This window comes from Mauremys mutica, chromosome 13 (genome assembly GCF_020497125.1).
Source record: "Mauremys mutica isolate MM-2020 ecotype Southern chromosome 13, ASM2049712v1, whole genome shotgun sequence".
NCBI classification, from domain to species: Eukaryota; Metazoa; Chordata; order Testudines; family Geoemydidae; genus Mauremys; species Mauremys mutica.
In genome coordinates, this window is record NC_059084.1 from 44,105,710 (window position 1) to 44,122,789 (window position 17,080).

Genomic DNA, 17,080 nt, shown 5'->3' on the forward strand with positions numbered 1-17,080 from the left:
CAGCTGTTTGCTCCCCCCCCGCAGGTATTAATACAGACTCTGAGTTAATTAATAAGTAAAAAGTGATTTTATTAAATACAGAAAGTAGGATTTAAGTGGTTCCAATTGGGACAGACAGAACAAAGTAAGTCACCAAGTAATATAAAATAAAACACAAAAATCTATGTCTAATCAAACTGAATACAGATAATCTCACCCTCAGAGATGCTTTAGTAAGTTTTTTCCTCAGACTGGACACCTTAAAGGCCTGGGCACAATCCTTTCCCCTGGAACAGCTCTTGTTCCAGCTCAGGTGGTAGCCAGGGGATTCTTCCTGATGGCTCCTCTCTTTCTTCTGTTCCACTCCCTATATATCTTTTGCATAAGGTGGAAGCCTTTGTCTCTCTCTGGGTTTCCGCCTCCCTTCTCTGGAAAAGCACCAGGTTAAAGATGGATTCCAGTTCATGTGGCATGATCACATGTCACTGTAAGACCCCCAAGCCTCCATTCCTCCCAGCCTGACTTACAGGAAGGTTTGCTTGCAAACAGAGCCCAGTCAATTGTCCTGGTTGATGGGAGCCATTAAGATTCCAAACCACCATTAATGGCCCACACTTTGCATAATTACAATAGGCCCTCGGAGTTATATTTCATATTTCTAGTTTCAGCTACAAGAGTGATACATTTATACAAATAGGATGACCATACTCAGTAGATTATAATGATAAGCTTTGTAATGATACCTTACAAGAGATCTTTTGCATGAAGCATATTCCAGTTCCATTATATTCACTCATTACCATATTTTTAGAAAACCACATAGACTGCACAATGTCACACATGTTCCCACCCACCACCCAGATCAGTCGCTGTCATACACAGCCCCCAGCACAGAGCCACGGGCAGGGAGCTGAGCGAGGATGGGGCCAGATGAGTAAGTGCCCCCAGATGTGCCCAGCTGTGAGCCAGCACCCAGAGCAGTCCTGGATCTCGTTAGACACATCCTCACTAGGGTCTTCTGCATCCAGTGGTACATCATCCATCCAGATGCAGGGACCCGGGTGGTCAGCATCCATCCAGCTGTGCAGGATCCCTGGCTGACACATGGCCTGTCCTTCCCCCCCAGCCTGTGTGGTTGGCTGTGGTTGGAAACTGAGACGCCTGAGCCCTGCATTTAGATGAGTGTGTGTGACCCTGAGGTTTCCTGACCCCTTGATCCCCTCCAAGCTGAGTCGATAAAGCCTTGAGGCCTGAGGCAGATTCACGGTCCCTGCACTGATGTCGAACATGTGGGTCCAGATCTTGCTCCTTCTCCCCATGGCTTTTCTCCTGCCCCCCGGGGCTTGGGCTGGTGAGTACGGTTGGGATTGCAGGACCCTGGGAATTTGATGTGAATGAGGGGGTTTCAGGAATTGGTTTCAGTGGGTGGTATCTAGGGGCCTGTGACAGACTATACCCCTATGTTCATCCCTTGTACAAGACTATGATACATTTTATAGCAAGCATGCCTTATGAGGTATCATCTGAAAATTCATAATTTTCTGATCATTATTTTCCTGGTAAAATATTTGTGGCATGTAAAGTTATGGGATTATACTTTATTTCCCCCAGGGTGATGGACATTATGTTACTAAGACATGTTCCAAATCTGGAGAGCAATCACAAACCAGTTTTCTAGAGACAAAATGGCAACCGACACCTCAGTCAAGTGTCAATGTAATCAAAAGGACTGTCACCTGTTTAAGTGGCCATTCTTAGGCAGGAAAGAGGACGTGGGTGAAAAATTTACATCTTGATGATCAAACAGATTGGGGTGCCCCTGCCCAGAGACTTTCTGTCTCCTGAACCTCAGCTGGAGATAATTCTCAAAGAAGAGAAAGAACTAGAAGAAGGGGGAGGAGATGCCCCAAATGATGTCTCCCTTTCTCTCTACCCACGGAATTCACAACACCGGAAGTACAAAGGAAGCAGCATTAGACTGGGAGAGGGATCCTGACTGAAGGAAATTCAGCCAATAAGTTTGCAGAAACATGTGCTGAGAGAGACCTCACAAGGCATTCTCTGTACGAAATTTAGCACCGTCCTGTAAAGGGGTGTACACAGTGGTGCAGACTGTCACAGGGGACCAGGGTGTGTTGTCTCACATGGCACCGATACTAATCAATGTTAGCCACAGCCCAGGTAAGGAAGAGCTGGGGAAGGGCAAAAATAGTCCCTTGGAACAGTGACAGGAGCATCAAGCTGTCCTCAAGGGGAAAGAGCAGATGTCCCATTCCCCACCCCCTGACCCAGCTAGTGCCCTTCTAGGGGCTGTCTGGCCTAACGTTGGCCCCCCAGAGCTGTAGGCTTAAGGCAGTGCAATTACTGATCCACCCCTGGTGCGTTTGGCACCAATTCTTCACCGAGCGAGATCAGAGCTTTAGATTTACCCTCCGGCCCCATAGGGTGTCCAATCTGCAGGAGAGCGGAGCAGGGGGCAGGGTTGCAGGCCCAGGGATCCCCCAGGAGATCATCACAGGGGGTGGGGTTTGGCTCTGGGGACTCCCCTTCAGGATGGGGAGCTCAGTCCCAGCCCGGCCCAGGGAGATGATGTGGCTCTTTCTATGAACCTGGTCTCTCCCCAGGTGAGATCATCGGGGGTTGGGAAGCCAAGCCCCACTCCAGACCCTACATGGCCCATCTGAAAATACAACGCAGAGGGAAGTCGTATGTCTGCGGAGGGTTCCTGGTGTCAGAGAACTTCGTGCTGACGGCCGCTCACTGCAATGGAGAGTAAGCGCCTCTGTGCTGGGGATGTCGGGGCAGGTCGGGCGTTACTAGGTGATGGGGGAGCCGGGATCTCTGGCACTTTCATTGGTTGCAGGGAAGGAGCAATTAATATGACAGGCTGGGAGAGCAGAGCCCAGGGGCATCAGCATGTCTCTAGGACCGGGGCGGACTAACTTTTTGCCTGAGGGCCTCATCGGGTTTCTGAAATTATATGGAGGGCTGGTTAGGGGAGGCTGTGCCTCCCCAAACAGCCAGGCATGGCCCAGCCCCGTCCTCTATCTGACCCCCCTGCTTCTTGCCCCCGATGGCCCCCCCGGGACTCCTGCCCCATCCAACCCCCCCATTCCCTGCCCCATCCACCCCCCTACTCTCTGACCCCTAACTGCCCCACGCTGCCCCATCCAACCCCCTCTCTCCTTCCTGACTGCCCCCGGGGACCCCTGCCACATCCAACCACCCCTTCTCCCTCACCACTCCCAGACCCTGCACCCCTAACTGCCCCTATTACCCCATCCAACCCCCTTCCCCTTGCTGACTTCCCCCCCTGGGGACCCCTGTCCCATCTATCCCCTCTGCTCCCTGTCCCCTGACCAACCCCAGAATCCCCGCCCCTGACTGCCCCCTGCTGCCCCATCCAACACCCCCCTCCTTCCTGACTGCCACCCCGGGACTCCTGTCCTCATTCAACCCTGCTGTTCCCTGCTCTCTGACTGCCCCGGCCCCATCCACACCCCTGCCCCATCCACCCCCACCCCCACTTCCTGTCCCCTGACCACCCCCGGAACACCCACCCCTGGCTGCCCCCCGCCGCCCCATCCAACCCCGCCCCTCCTTCCTGACTGTCACCCGGGACCCCTGCTCCCATTCAACCCCCCTGTTCCCCCCCTTCTGACCGCCCCTACCCCTATGCACACCCCTGCCCCCTGACCACCTCCTCTGAACTTCCCTGCCCTTTATCCAACCCCCCTGGTCCCTGCCCCCTTACCACGTTGCCTGGAGCACCAGTGACTCTAGCCACGCCACTGCACCACCCAGAGCAGCAGGACAGGCAGCCGTGCCACCCGACTGGAGCCAGCCCTGCCACCGCGCAGCACAGAGCACCGGGGCAGGCCAGGCTCTGCAGCTGCCCTGCTGCCAAAAGCTCGCAGCCCCATCACCCAGAGCATTGCGCCATGGCACAGTGAGCTGAGGCTGTGGGGAAGGGGGAACAGCGGGGGAGGGGTTGGGGGCTAGCCTCCCGGGCTAGGAGCTCAGGGGCGGGGCAGGAGGGGCCCATGGGTCCCGCGGGCCATAGTTTGCCCACCTCTGCTCTAGGGGCCTTTACAAACCATCGTCCAGATCCAGTGCTGGGTAAATCAGTGGAGCTACAGTCAGTGACATGAACTGATGTCTGGCCCATTGCTCAGATCGACGCAGGGAGAGACTCTCAGCCCCAGGATGGGTCTGCAGGACTCTGGTCTGGGGGCAGCTGGACATGGACCCCTGTTTGGATCTAGCCAGGGAGGGGTCACTGGGGTGAGGGTAGCTGAGAACCAGGGACCAGGAGGACAGTGGGGACTGTAGGTGCTCAGGGAACAGCACAAGGGTTGGGGGAGACACCAGCTGGGACCCCAGCATCACTGGGAAGAGGCTTTGTGCTGCAATCTGAGTTGTGGGCAAGGTCCCTATGCCCACCTGAGGCAGCCAGTCCCCAACCCTGCATGCAGTGGTGTCAGTTTTTCACCTCAGCCGCAGAGTCCGAGATCTCGGCCTGAGAACCCAGGTTGCCCTGTGCCCACAAGATCAGAATTTATGAGTCAGACCCACTGTCATAAACAGATAGTTAAGGGTTAAGGTCTCTTTTACCTGTAAAGGGTTAACAAGCTCAGTAACCTGATGGACACCTGACCAGAGGACCAATCAAGGGACAAGATAATTTCAAATCTCTGTGGAGGGAAGTCTTTGTTTGTGTTCTTTGTTTGGGGGTTGTTCTCTCTTTGGATCTAAGAGGGGCCAGACGTATATCCAGGCTCTCCAAGCTTCCTGAAGTATTTTCTTCTATTCAGTATACTGAGTATTAGAAAGGCGGATTAGTCTTCTAATTAATTTTTGTATTTGCAAATGTGTGTTTGCTGGAGAAATATCTTTATTTCTGTTGCTGTTACTTTTGATTATTCTGAGAAGGGGCGGGGGGAGTCCCTCTAGGATTATAAACTAGACCCTGTAATATTTTTCATCCTGGTGTTACAGAGATAGTGTTACTTTCTTTCTTTCTTTTAATAAAATCTTTCCTTTTAAGAACCTGATTGATTTCTTCCCTTGTTTGGAATCTCAGGGGAAGAGGGGCGGGGGGAAAGGGAATCCCTCTTTGTTTGATTCAAGGAGTTTGAATCAAGGTGATGTCTCCCGATGGCTAAGGGAGGGGGAAGTGGGGGAATGGGCTATTTCCCTTTGTGTTAAGATCCAAGGAGTTTAGATTGGTGTTTCCCCGGGAAAGTTTTGGGGAACAGGGAGTGTGCTAGACACTGGAATTTCTAGCTGGTGGCAGCATTACCAGATCTAAACTAGGATTTAAGTTTAGAGGACTCCATGCAGGTCCCCATCTTGTGGACGCTAAACTTCCAAGTGGAGAATAAACCTATGACACCCACATGTGCCCGTCCCCCACCTCATGTACGCTACTGCTCCTAATACCCCATGTATTGCTCTTGGCTTTTACAGCAACATCACTGTATACCTGGGAGCCCATAACATTCAACAATGGGAATGGAGTCAACAGAAAATCTCCGTGCGCCGCCAAATCCCCCATCCGCAATACAAGAGAGAGACCCTTAACAATGACATCATGCTGCTGCAGGTATCATCCATTTCCCATCACCCCGCCCCCAGTGACCTCACACTGCTGCAGAAACTACCCCCAGCCGATCACCCCCACCCTCACTGACCCCATGTTATGGGTTTTGCTGAGGATGGGGATGTCTCCTTGTTCTTGAGCACAACTCTGACATTGATCTTCATCGTTCTTGTGTCTCAGCTGGCAAAGAGAGCGAAGCTGAAGAGAGAGGTGGGTACCATCGCCCTGCCCCGCGCCAACGAGATTGTAAAGCCAGGGACTTGGTGCAGCGTCGCTGGCTGGGGCAGAACTAGCACAGAGAGTGAATCGACCTCAGCCACGCTCCGGGAGGTGACTGTGATGGTGATGCTGGATGCCAAGTGTCCGAAGGATCCTTATGGGCCATATGATAACTATAACCCCTCCACCATGATGTGTGTGGGGGACCCAGCACAGGGCAAAGACTCTTCAAAGGTAAATCTGCTCCTGGCTTTGAGCTCTCTTGATAAATGGTTATTAATGAGGCTGTTGATGTTGCAGTCAGGTGCACGAGCGGCGATCGGAGATTAGGCCCCACGGCACTAGGTGCTGTATTAATGAATGGGAAATTAACTGGTCTCTTGGCAGGAGGCAGAGACCAGGTGGACAGGGGAGTGGGTGGGGCGCTGAGATCAGCTGGGCCATGGGGGAGCCAAGCAGAGACTGGGGGGGACATCGGGGGTGACACTGAGTCCAGCTTCACTGGGGGCTGTCACTGAGCTGTGCATCAGCTGGAATGACTCCCTGAGCTGTTCTCCATCTGTGGCTTGTTTTATTTCACAGGGCGATTCTGGAGGCCCCCTGGTGTGTCGGAAAACAGCCCAGGGCATCGTCTCCTGGGGGCCTCCCACCCCTCCTGGGGTGTACACGAGAGTCTCCACCTTCATCCCCTGGATACGGGCGACGATGAGGAGGCTGCAGCCCTGAGCCAAGCCAGGAATCACTGCACAGGCTGGAGAAGCGCCTCTTCTGTCCTTTGGCTTGGCCCAGATGTAGGGCCTGCTTTGCAGAGGGGCTAATCCCCCACCAGGCTGAGCCCCACCCCCCACTAACTGCCCCAGCCATCGCTCCACTCAGGCAGTGCCCAGCCCATGAGCATCAAGGCAGGGAGCCCAGGGGAGTTAGGAACCTGGTTCCAGACCAGTTCCTCTAAGCTCCCTTGGGAATCCCAACCCAGACCCTTAGGCTGCCTCTTCACTAGGGAAACAGCTGGTTTATTTCCCCCAGGGTGATGGACATGAGCCAAATCCTGGGGAAGACTTGGCAATTTGTATCTCTCCCCTCGTGTCAGCTGGTCGAGTGACTGTTTATGGGAGATCCTCGTCGTTATCTGTCCTTCTAAACTGGTAGTGGGTACCTGTCCTGCTAAGCTGTGTTAAAATTGCAGCCTGCCCTGTCCTCACTGGGCCTTTCCCATGGGTTAGTTCCCTCGGGGTGGTCACTTCCAAACACACCTGTCCCCATGGTTGGCAAGGTCAGCCGGACGGGAACTCAGCAAAGGCTATTGAGCGCCTCATTCCCACCTCCCCAGCCCTGCCCTGCCCTGCCCTGCTACTTGGCCTGCTGCATTTCATTCGCTGCTTCGTAGCCAGCAATGAATAAAAATGAAGTTACAAACAAAAGTGACTCAATGACTGAGCGATGGACTCAAGCCATGAAATCCAGAGCAGCTGCTGCATCTGCCAGGACCAAGAGGGAATTAGCTCCTATGGGGGAAGGCTGGGCTTGTGTTAATGCACTAGGCTGGGAACCAGGACACCTGAGTTTAGTGATTTCATGCAGAATGAGGGTCTGCTGGGCACCAGTGGGGAATTAACCCTCTCAGAGCTCGAGAGGTCCCTGCTGGCTGGGACAAAGATGCAGAGGGAACTACAATGAGAAAAACAACCTGAGCAATCAACTATCCATATCCCAGAGGTTCAACTTCCAGGACAAAAGTGGGAGAGGTTTGAAACAGTTCTAGCCACAAAAAATTGACCTACATCTTCCCATCCCCATCCATCCACAGATCTATCCATCTATCCCCATCTACTGATCTATCCTATTCCCATCCATCTATCCACATCTATTCACCAAGTATCAGGGGGTAGCCGTGTTAGTTGGTATCCACAAAAACAACGAGGAGTCCGGTGGCCCCTTAAAGACTAACAGATTTATTTGGGTAAAAAACTCACTTCTTCAGATGCATGGAGTGAAGTTACAGGTACAGGCATAAATAAATATTGGCACATGGGGTTAGTCACACTCACTGCTGCAGAAGTCATGGAGTTTGTGGAAAGTCACAGAATCCATCATTTCCACGACCTGCATGACAGACATGGAGACCTAACGATAACCCCCAGATCCTTTTTAGCAGTACTACCACATAGACAGTTATTCCCCAGTTTGTAGCTGTGCATTTGATTTTTCCTTCCTAAAAGTGAAGTACTTTGCACTTGTCTTCACTGAATTTCATCTTGGTGATTCCAGACCAATTCTTTAATTTGTCAATTTCATTTTGAAATCTAATGCTGTCCTCCAAATGGTTTTCAGCCCTTCCCAGCTTGGTATCATCTGTAAATTTTATAAGTATATTCTCTGCTCCTTTATCCAAGTCATTATTGAAAAGATTGCACAGTACCAGATCCAGGAAAGACCCCGATTGGATCCCACTAGAAATGCCCTCCCACTGTAACAGCACCACTGAGAACTACTCTTTGAATATGGTCCTTCAACCCATCCTCCCCCCTCATCTAGAGCACATTTCCCTACTTTCTTATGTAACCCTTCTGCCAGGTGCAGTGGCCAGCAACAAGGGCCGGGTTCAATATCTAGGGGTTCCTTGTCAACAATACAACACAAAATCGGCTCGAGCCCCCACCTAGGTACCTACGAGAATTACACACCACCCCCTGGGCGGCTCTCAGAGGCAATACTTCCCTATTCACAAGCACAGAGTACGAGTGTAGAAAAGAAATTATTAATAAAAAGATGGAAGTGACCCGGTACTAACTTGGGAAAATGCCACAAGAAGGATTCATAAATATAAAACAATGAAGAAAAGCCCCACCCCAGAGTACGTTGGACAGTGTCCTTTCACCTCAGGTTCTTAAGTTCAGCAACCAAAAGTTCCATTAACGTGCCCCTCATTTCATTGCATCCCACTCACAGTTGTTCTCCTTGGTCAGCACAGATCCAGAGTTCAGAGGTGCATCTGCAAAGGTCACCTCCCACCTTGGCTGAAGGGGGCAAGACATTGCATTTTGCGCTCAATTGGCAAACCAGTTTTTAACTCATTTCACATGGGCCATGTTGATGTTACAGATTCTCAATCCGAAAGTCATGTGGCAGTTTGGCAAATGTCTTCTGTGTCAGGGTCCTCAGGGTGCAACCTGGACTGTGGGACAGCTGAGCCCTCTGTCCCACCAACCTGGGCTGCCTCTCATACTGTGATGCTGATGTCAAGCTACAAGCCTCTGGCAGGCACTGCACTTACACAGCCATCCACAGGCAGGGACATGCCCAACTGAGGTACATGAATGTTCTTCCACCCATTCATGAACCCACAAGAGGGAGGCTCTAGCCAATTCCCCCAGTTCCCCAGCCTTGCACCCTAGAACTGTACTGTCTTGCACTGGTCAGAAGCCTGGCCAATGTAAGTTCATTACCTAGTTTGACACTTTTTCAAATGAAAGTGGACAAGCACCAGCCTTTGTCACCTGAGCAGATTTCCCAAGCACTTTAGACAAATTCACCGGTAAAGATAAAACATTAAAATAAGATTATTAACTATGGAAAGGTAGATCTTAAGTGCTTATAAGTAGCAAGAGTAGAGATCAAAGTTGGTTCCTTAAGAAATAAAAATAAATTTGCAGTCTGAGTTCTACAAACTCAATCAGTGTCTCACCCTGACAGAGGGTACAAAAAGGTCACAGATCCTCAATACACAGCCTGGGACTGGGACTCTTTTCCAGCCTAGGACCACCCTTCCCCCTTTCAAAGTCTTTGTTTTCCAGACGTTCTTCCAGGTGTTGAGATTTGGCAAGAGAGGCCAAGTCACGATGTCACTTTTATACTTTATTTCCAGCTTGCTGGAAAGATCTTTGTTGTGAAGTGCGTTAGTCGGCCACCATGATGTACTTGCCTTCTCCTAGAAGCCTCTGGGATAGTGGATTGGGTGTTGATGAGCCATTAATGCCGTCTGGCTATTGATGGCTACTCCTTTGTTGTAACTGAAAGGCTGGTAGTGGATGCTCCCAACCTCACAACGTATTTCAGTAACACTTGCAGAATATTTCATAACTCCACCTATAACACTAGCACACATGTGACAAAGTGGACTTACCCCCATTATTATGTTGTACGCGAGCCTATATGACTCTTACTGTTATGCATGAATACTGTGAATGCATCAGTTCCCCTGTGTATTGCACCAATGCCTAGGTGGTGGGAATAAGGGTGTGTGAATTGCTGAGACACTCAGGGGTAGGTGAGGCGGCTCCACCTCCCTGTAGGTAAGCAATGGACGGTGCCATTCGTAACCTGAAACGCAGGAGGGGGATGTGACCAGGTGACGCTTTGCCTGGGAAGTGAGACAAAAACCAGGAGGAGAGGCAACAGGCGTGTTGAAGGTTGGGTCACTGGAAGCTGGGCAGTCTCCTGTTTGAAACTTAGAGGGGGGAATCCAGCGTATCCGGCCTGGGGTCATCCCAAGATGGACTTGGCTGAAAGTCACTGATTATTGTGCTAACAAGCTCTGTTCTACGCTGTGTTCATGTTGACTAATAAAACTTCTGTGTTACAACGCTGGCTGAGAGTCACAACTGACTGTGGAGTTGCGGTGCAGGGCCCTCTGGCTTCCCCAGGGATCCTGTCCAGGTGGATCCACCAAGGGGCAATGTGAGGTGTGAACGGGGATGCTGAATGCTCCAAGATCAGACCAGGAAAGCTGTAGCCAAGGAGGCTTTTTGCCCTGGACAGGCTGCCCTGAGGGGAGTCACGCTACCCAGAGTCCTGGCTGGCTTCGTACAGAGCAGTCCCAGAGCATCGGACCTGTGACTCCATCACAACATACAAATCAACAGGATATTAATATTTAGCAGATCAAGACTTTTAAAATGATACCTCAAAAAGCACACTTTGAACAAAAATATCATGATTGTTGACTGTGGTAAATATGGGGGTTTCAGGTGCTATTTTGAAGTACAGAGTGTCACACGTCCCTGCTTAATTTACTGCAGGAGTGTTAGTCACTGACGAATGTGGAGGAAGTGAGCCCAAAATCCTCTTCATGTTTTGACCATAGACCTCTATGTTGCTAAACATTGTAGTGTTAGTCACAAGAGCTCTTGCAAAGTTCTGTCTACCTTTTAACACTTTGTAAGGGGACTGTTGCCCCCTTACTAACATTCAGTGGGGCTGTTTTGGTTGCTAGCTCCCAGCACTAAAAGGGGAGGGGTCGATGGCAAATCAGGACCCTGAGACTAACAGTCCCCAGGAACAATGGCAACAGGCCAATGCTCCAGGTCAGCCTGATTGACAGGGTGGGCCGGCTAATCAAGGAGACAGAAGGCCAGAGTGGGTCCCATCCTCCTTGTGAGCAGGAATTTGCCTGGGTTAGACAGAGTGGGGCTGAGCTAAGGAGAAAGCAGGGGCCCAAACTGAGCTGGGGAACAGAGCTGCAGCCAGAGACAGCCCAGGGAGAGCAGAGCCTGTGCTGGGAGCAGAGCTGCAGCCACAGAGCCAGAGACACGGCCCAGGGGGAGTAGAGCCTGTGCTGGGAGCAGAGCTGCACCCACAGAGCCAGAGACACGGCCCAGGGGGAGTAGAGCCTGTGCTGGGAGCAGAGCTGCAGCCACAGAGCCAGAGACACGGCCCAGGGGGAGCAGATCCTGGGCTGGGAGTAGAGCTGCAGCCAGAGAGCCAGAGACAGGGCCCAGGGGGAGTAGAGCCTGTGCTGGGAGCAGAGCTGCAGCCACAGAGCCAGAGGCACGGCCCAGGGGAGCAGATCCTGTGCTGGGAGCAGAGCTGCAGCCACAGAGCCAGAGACATGGCCCAGGGGGAGCAGATCCTGTGCTGGGAGCAGAGCTGCAGCCAGAGAGCCAGAGACACGGCCCAGGGGAGCAGATCCTGGGCTGGGAGCAGAGCTGCAGCCACAGAGCCAGAGACACGGCCCAGGGGGAGCAGATCCTGTGCTGGGAGCAGAGCTGCAGCCCCAGAGCCAGGTGTGGTGAAAAACTGGGGCCAGCCAAGGGGGGAATCTTGGGCAAAGGGCCCAGCGCAGAAAGACGCCCCAGCCAAGGGTCCATGCAGCCCAGGCTGGGAGGGGGGCTAACGTGGGGCTGACGCTGGGAAGAAGGGTCCCACCACCCAAAGCCCGGAGGTGTGTGGTCACCACCATTGCAAGTGTCTAACCGGCAGCATCCCCGCAGCACAGCCAGGGCCTGAGAAGGAGGCCTGGGACCTACAAGGAACAGACTGTGAACTGCCCTGATGTCCAGAGACACTGTTTGTGACGTTCCCTGCCAGAGAGCAGGGTGACGTGTTTTCCTGTGACCTTTCCCATTTTTTCCTTATTCTTTTCTTTAAATTAATTGTTAAGTAAACAACTTGTGTTTGCTTTAAACTGTATGGAATAATCAGTGGGTCAGGGAGGTGCCCAGTGCAGAGAGGGTACCCCGGAGTGGGGACACCTTAGCCCCTGTCCTAGGTGACCACAGCAGGGTTGGGGGTCGAGCCCCCCAGGAATCCTAGGCCCAGCCTTGTTGGGGCTACGAGAACTCCGCCAGACAGGAGAGTCCTCAAGGGCAGGGAGGCCTCTGGGTAAAGGAAGTGGGAGCGAGGACTCAGATCCTTTCACTAGCCCACTTCACCGGGGTAGTGCAGAAGCCAGGGAAGTTCCCCACAATAGCGGGACCATTCCCCAGCTTACATAATTGGCATCACGAACAGGATCCTATCCACAGGGTCCACCCCATTGGTTTACTGGTTGAATTCTAGTTGCACAGTCCGGGCCTGGTTGAGCACCCTACCATGGCTGGAATTGAAGAACTACAGGCCCAGTTTGCTGAACTTCAGCGCAGATTATCGGACCAAGCTGAGGCATTACAACAAGCTAGAACTGAACAGAGAGAAGCCTTATCACTGGCTAAGGCAGTGATAGACCAACAGACAGCAGAAGCTAAGAAACCCCCTCTATTTATGTCCCACGGGAGCGGAAGGTCAAGGAGTTTGGTGCCTTCTTGACAAGACCAGGAGACATTACGGTAGAGGAGTGGGTCAAGTCTGTGAAGGCGGCTCTGCGTGTGCTAAGAGTACCTGTAGAAGATCATGTGGACTTCATAGAGGAGCACCTCAAGGGCCAGGCCAAGGCCACAGTAAAGTTCATGGCAGTGGCAGACAAGAAAGATGTGAAAAAGGTATTTGAACTCCTTCTAGAAGTGTATGGAGACAAGGTACCTATTGGAACCCGACTAAAGGAGTTCTTTGAGAGAAAGCAGGAGCCTGGTGAAACTGTCCGGGCACACGCATATGACCTCCAGGAGAGAATGAGCAAAGTGGAGCGGCGAGACCCTCAGCAAGTTCCAGACCCAGATAGAGTTCTGAAAGAGCAGTTGGTGCTGGGGCTCCGGGATGACTCCCTCCGCCGTGAAATGAAAAGGAGGTTTAAGGAAGAGCCGAGTAAGAAGTTCCATCAACTCATGCAGGCTGCCATTATGTGGTCAGAAGAAGAGGAAGTTCCTGTGGCAGAGACAGCCAAGAGTAACCCCCGCACACGAAGTGGGGGCCTAGTGAATGCAGCTGCTGGGGAAAAGGCCCTGCCCCAAACACAGCTAACATTGGAAAGCTTAAGTGAAGCTGTCCAAAAACTGGCGGTCCAACAGGGGGAGATGCTGAAAGTGCTGACTGAGGTGATGAAAGGGAAAAAACCCACCAATATGCCAAGATATCCAGGACCCCGAAGAAGATCTCCACTGAAGGACGAGCTGGGAAGATACATTTGTTACACTTGCGAAAGGCCAGGACATACTAGCTGAGAATGTACACTGAGAAGGAGACTGAAGTCCCAGGCACCTGAAATTCAAGAGGCACAGGGAGCAAGCAGCCCACCGTCAAAAGGCCGAGTGGGGACTGAAGGGTTTCTACGGCTTTCCCTAGGAAAAGGGCAGCGTGTCAGCAGCGAGGAAAAGGACCCTGATGATATTAGTACATTCAATGACTTCTGTGGCCGAGCTTTTGGGGACTGCTTGACAGTGGAAATAACCATAGCAGGGGTGAGAACCCACTGTTTGATAGACACTGGCTCAGAAGTCACCACTATTTCTGAATCATATTTCCGAAACCACTTAAAAGAGAGAGATCTGACCATGCATAATACCCGATTTGTACAGCTAATGGCAGCTAATGGACTTGCCATCCCTGTGGTGGGGTGCCTTGAAACTGATGTAGGGTGCATGGGTCGAACAATCCCTGGGAAATGCATCTTTATCCTAAAGGACACAGCTTCAGGAAAGACTTTAATGGAGGACAGAGTACCAGGAATTCTTGGAATGAATATTATAAGAGAGCTGAAAGAATTACTGTTGGTAGGAGAAGGAATCCAGGAGATGAACCGTCGTGGGCAGCCTAGGAAGGACGCTACACTGAAGCGGGTACTAGCCCAAGTGGAGAGACATGGATGTTTCCCGGGGCCAATGGGACAAATTGGCTATCTTAAGGTGGCAGGGAGACAGAAGGTGTCTCCCTGGAGTGAGAAGATTATTGATGGACGCTGCCGGGTGCCAAGCGACTTTGACGGATACAGAGTGCTTGTCGAGCCAACACCTGGGGCCAGTCTCCCTAATGGGCTCCTGGTTGCAAATGTACTTGCTAATGTCAGCAAAGGAAAAGTGCCAGTCAGGCTGTTAAACTCAAGTAAGAAGCCCATAAAGTTGTGCCCCCGAACCAGGGTGGCAGAGATACACCAACCTGAAGGAGTGGTGCCCCAGTGGGGGTGGCCTTGGAAGAAAATGGGGATGAGCTGCAGGTGACAAAAGTAAAAAAAGGCACAAAGGTTATCACATCGCAAGTGGCACCCGATGGAGAGCTACCCATCCCAGTCCAAGTGGACCTCCAATAGCTAACCCCTACACAGGTTGGCCGTTTGCGGGCGCTACTGGAGAAACATCAAGAGGTCTTTTCCAGGGACGAGCGGGACTTCGGTTACACCACCACAGTGACACACCAAATAGCCACTGGAGATGTTGTCCCGATAAAACAGAAACACCGGCAGATTTCACCACGAGTGTTCCAGGAGGTAAAAAAACACATCCTGGACCTACTGACTCAAGGTGTCCTTAAAGAAAGCCACAGTCCGTGGGCATCACCTGCAGTGATTGTAATAAAAAAAGATGGTGGGGTGCGATTTTGCTGTGACTACAGGAAACTGAATTAGGTAACACACAAAGATACCTACCCGCTACCCAGGGTGGAAGAGTCACTGGATGCATTAGGAAGTGCAAGAGTGTTTTCAACCCTCGATTTAACTTCTGGTTATTTCCAGTTTGCAATGGAAGAACGAGACCAGGAAAAGACAGCAGTGACGACTCCATTTGGGGTGTTTGAATGGACACATATGCCATTCGGCTTGTGTAATGCACCTGCTACGTTCCAGAGACTAATGGAGGGGGTTTTGGAAGACTATATCTTAGACACTTTGCTGATATACCTGGACGATGTTATTGTGTTTTCCAAGGATTTTGAGAGTCATATGGAAAAATTGGACTTGGTTTTCACACGATTGAAGGAACACGGATTAAAGCTGAAGCCAAGCAAGTGCTACCTCCTACGTGAAAAAGTCAAATTCTTGGGCCATGTGATTTCAAAGGAGGGAATCCAGGTAGATGAGGAGAAGACCAGGGCGCTGGAAAATTGGCCGGTCCCCAAGAATGCCAAGCAAGTGTGGCAGGCTCTAGGTTTTATGAGCTATTACAGATGATTCGTTCCAAAGTTTGCGCATGTTGCTGCACCGCTATATGGACTAGTGGGCCAACCCGCCCAAAGGAAGGGAAAGGACTAATGTTTTGTGTGGGATGATGCCTGTCAGACAGCTTTTGACAAATTAAGACATCAGCTGATGTCACCACCTGTACTTGCATATCCTGACTTTAGCCTGCCATTTATAGTGACAACTGATGGAAGCCTGCACGGCCTAGGTGCGGTGCTCAGCCAGAAGCAAGAGGGGGCCGAGCGTGTATTCGCATATGCAAGCCAAGGGCTGAGGAGGTCAGAAAGAAATGACAAAAACTACAGTGCTTTTAAACTAGAACTGTTGGCCCTGAAGTGGGCTGTCACTGAAAAATGTAAGGATTATTTAGTGTACTCTAAATTCACAGTAATCTCAGACCACAATCCACTCCGATACCTGGCAACGGCTAACTTAGGTGCAATTGAACACCGCTGGGTGGCCCAACTCGCTGAGTTCACTTTTGAAGTACAGTATAAACCTGGAAGGCAGAACATCAATGCTGACACCCTGTCTAGATTGCCTCTGGAGGAGGAATCAGAAGAGGGTGAGGATCTAGAGAAAGACTTCCTAGTCATTCCTGCAGATGTTGTGCATACGTGTTTGTGGCTAGAGAATCCAAAGCCCGAGGACAAAGTGACGGTAGAAGATGCAGTACAAAATCTGGTAAAAGGGGAGAGCGCAATAATCTCGGGGTACTCTTGGGAGGAGATTCAAACTCTGCAACGAGAAGGTGATGTTGGACCTGTCTTAGTGGCAGTCATGAGCTGAACGAGGCCAGATCGGAGATTTGGGGCCAGATACCCCCAGTCTAAGAAGCTAGCCAGACAGTGGGAACGACGTAGATTACACCGTGGAGTGCTGTTCCGGGTAACATACCATCCCCGAGATGGTGAGGAAATGTGGCAGTTAGTGGTGCCTGTGTTGCTCTGCCGTTAAGTTTATGAAGCCAGGCATGATCATGGGGGACATTTCGGAGATAGGAGCACTCTGGAGGCGATGAGGAGAAACTATTACTGGCCCATGATGGGTAGCGACGTGCAAGCATGGATCCGTCAGAGTAAACGGTGTGCCTTAGCCAAAGATGTGTTTCCTCCCAACCGAGCCCCTTTGACCTGTACTAATGTGACTGCCCCAATGGAGGTCCTAGCAATGGATTACACATGGCTAGCGAGATCTTCATAGGGGTATGAGAACATACTGGTTCTCACGGACAGGTTCACCCGATTCACTGTTGCAGTTCCAACTAGAAACCAGACAGCGTGGACAACGGCTGATGCCTTCATAAAACATTGGTTTGTGTATTATGGTTGTCCGGCACGGTTACACTCGGATCAGGGGAGGAATTTTGAATCAGAAGTGATAGCTGAATTGTGTAAACTGTGTGGCATAGCCAAAAGCCGAACAACACCCTATCACCCACAAGAAAATGCTCAGTGCAAGAGATTTAACTGGACACTGCATGATATGCTAAGAACACTCCCGCCAGAAAAGAAGCA

At 51.3% G+C, this 17,080-nt stretch overlaps 1 protein-coding gene across 1 annotated transcript; it reads left to right on the forward strand.

The window, feature by feature from the left end:
- The first annotated feature begins 1,266 nt into the window (after positions 1–1,266).
- LOC123348709 (cathepsin G-like) lies at positions 1,267–6,526 on the forward strand. The gene is made up of 5 exons (XM_044986324.1): positions 1,267–1,330; positions 2,604–2,751; positions 5,449–5,584; positions 5,762–6,034; positions 6,383–6,526. Exons 1-5 carry the CDS (start codon positions 1,267–1,269, stop codon positions 6,524–6,526), a joined length of 765 nt encoding a protein of 254 aa, XP_044842259.1.
- Positions 6,527–17,080: the final 10,554 nt, after the last annotated feature.

What these genes read in the sequence shown, in the direction of transcription:
- LOC123348709 (XM_044986324.1), top strand. Translation starts at nt 1,267, where the DNA reads ATGTGGGTCCAGATCTTGCTCCTTCTCCCCATGGCTTTTCTCCTGCCC. An exon ending in GCCCCCCGGGGCTTGGGCTG is followed by an intron (nt 1,331 to 2,603) that starts GTGAGTACGGTT and finishes GTCTCTCCCCAG; the next exon opens with GTGAGATCATCGGGGGTTGG. An exon ending in ATGACATCATGCTGCTGCAG is followed by an intron (nt 5,585 to 5,761) that starts GTATCATCCATT and finishes CTTGTGTCTCAG; the next exon opens with CTGGCAAAGAGAGCGAAGCT.